Here is a 1501-nt window from a genome sequence, read left to right on the forward strand (position 1 = left end):
CCTGCAGACCGCCGCCGCCTCCACGCGCCGCCGCTGCCGCCCCCAACACCCTGCTGCCAGCCTGGGCCGAACCCAGGCCAAGGCAGCTGCAACTCCCTCTTCTCGCACTGCTGCCGCCCTGGGCCATTCCCGGGGCACCTCCTTGACTTCAGGCCGCCGGCCGCCGCCGGCCCGAGTCGCCCAGAGCGCCGCCGCCGCCGCTCCTGCTGCGTGCATCCTCCAGCCCTCTAGCCCGAGCCAAGCCGAAGCCTGTGTGCAGCGGTCCCCGCGCGTCGCCACCTCTTTGAGTCGGCTGCGCCGCCTCCCCCGGAGCCCCAGCGACCCCCGCGCGTCATCGCCGTCGTTCCTGTTGACTGCCGTAGCCGCCGTGCTCGCTGCAGCCATCCGAGGTCTGCTTGGGCCGAGCAGACCTTGAGGCTTTCTCCTCGCGCCGCCACCGGCCGGGGCCGCACCCGAGGCACCCCTTCGGCCTCCAGCAATCCTCCGCCGTCGTCCCCGAGGTGCCCCGGCCGCCNGGGCCTAACCCAGGCCGAGGCAGCCCCAACTCCCTCTCCTCGCACTGCTGCCGCCTTGGGCCATTCCTGTGGCACCTCCCCAACGTTAGGCCTCCGGCCGCCGTTGCCCCGAGCAGCCCAGAGCGCCGCCGCCGCCGCTCCTGCTGCCCGCAGCCCTCCAGCCCGAGCCAAGCCGAAGCCTGTGTGCAGCGGTCCCCGTGCGTCGCCACCGCCTTGAGTCGGCTGCGCCGCCTCCCCCGGAGCCCCAGCGACCCCCACGCGCCGTCGTCGTCGTTCCTGTTGACTGCCATCGCCGCCGTGCTCGCTGCAGCCATCCGAGGTCTGCTCGGGCCAAGAAGACCTTGCGGCTTTCTCCTCGCGCCGCCGCCACCCGGGGCCACACCCGAGGCACCCCTCCGGCCTCCAGCAATCCTCCGCCGTCGTCGCCGAGGTGCCTCGGTCGCCGCCGTGGCTGCAGCTGCCCTTGGAACCTGAGCCGGATCTCGTGCGGGCTTGGTTGGTTCCACCGTCGCCGCCGCCGCTTCCAACCGCCATCTGAGGTCCGGTTGACTTTCTTTCGCAGTAAGGAGACAGGCGCGACATTCGTGCAGGTGGGTACTTCGATCCGAAGTCGGTACAGTGGTGCACGCTCGGTGATATCTTTCTATCCCTGTTCTTCTGTTATTACTATTCATAGTATAGTATATTGAGTCTTGCACCCCTATTGTTTACATCTTACTCTACTCGTTGTTTGCATGATTAGTATCCTGAGTAGGAGTAGAGTAGTTATACCATATTTCCTTGTTGCTCTACTTAGCTATTCTGCACATCCTGTATCATGTTTAGAGTAGAGCGGTTTCGTGATTTCTTGTGAGATCCATGACCTAGTCGGTCAGTTCCTTGACTTCTGTCGTTCGATGACCTTATGAGGTCAGTGTACCCTGAAGGGTAGGATTGTCGGCTTGTGGCTGACGGTAGTTCCAGATTATATTGATACACTCTTGAGA

At 64.7% G+C, this 1501-nt stretch overlaps 1 protein-coding gene across 1 annotated transcript; it reads right to left on the bottom strand.

The window, feature by feature from the left end:
* Positions 228-1097, bottom strand: LOC109726768 (uncharacterized PE-PGRS family protein PE_PGRS54-like). Its single transcript, XM_020256561.1, has one exon. It carries the CDS (start codon positions 1095-1097, stop codon positions 228-230), a length of 870 nt encoding a protein of 289 aa, XP_020112150.1.

This window comes from Ananas comosus, linkage group 21 (genome assembly GCF_001540865.1).
Source record: "Ananas comosus cultivar F153 linkage group 21, ASM154086v1, whole genome shotgun sequence".
NCBI lineage: Eukaryota > Viridiplantae > Streptophyta > Magnoliopsida > Poales > Bromeliaceae > Ananas > Ananas comosus.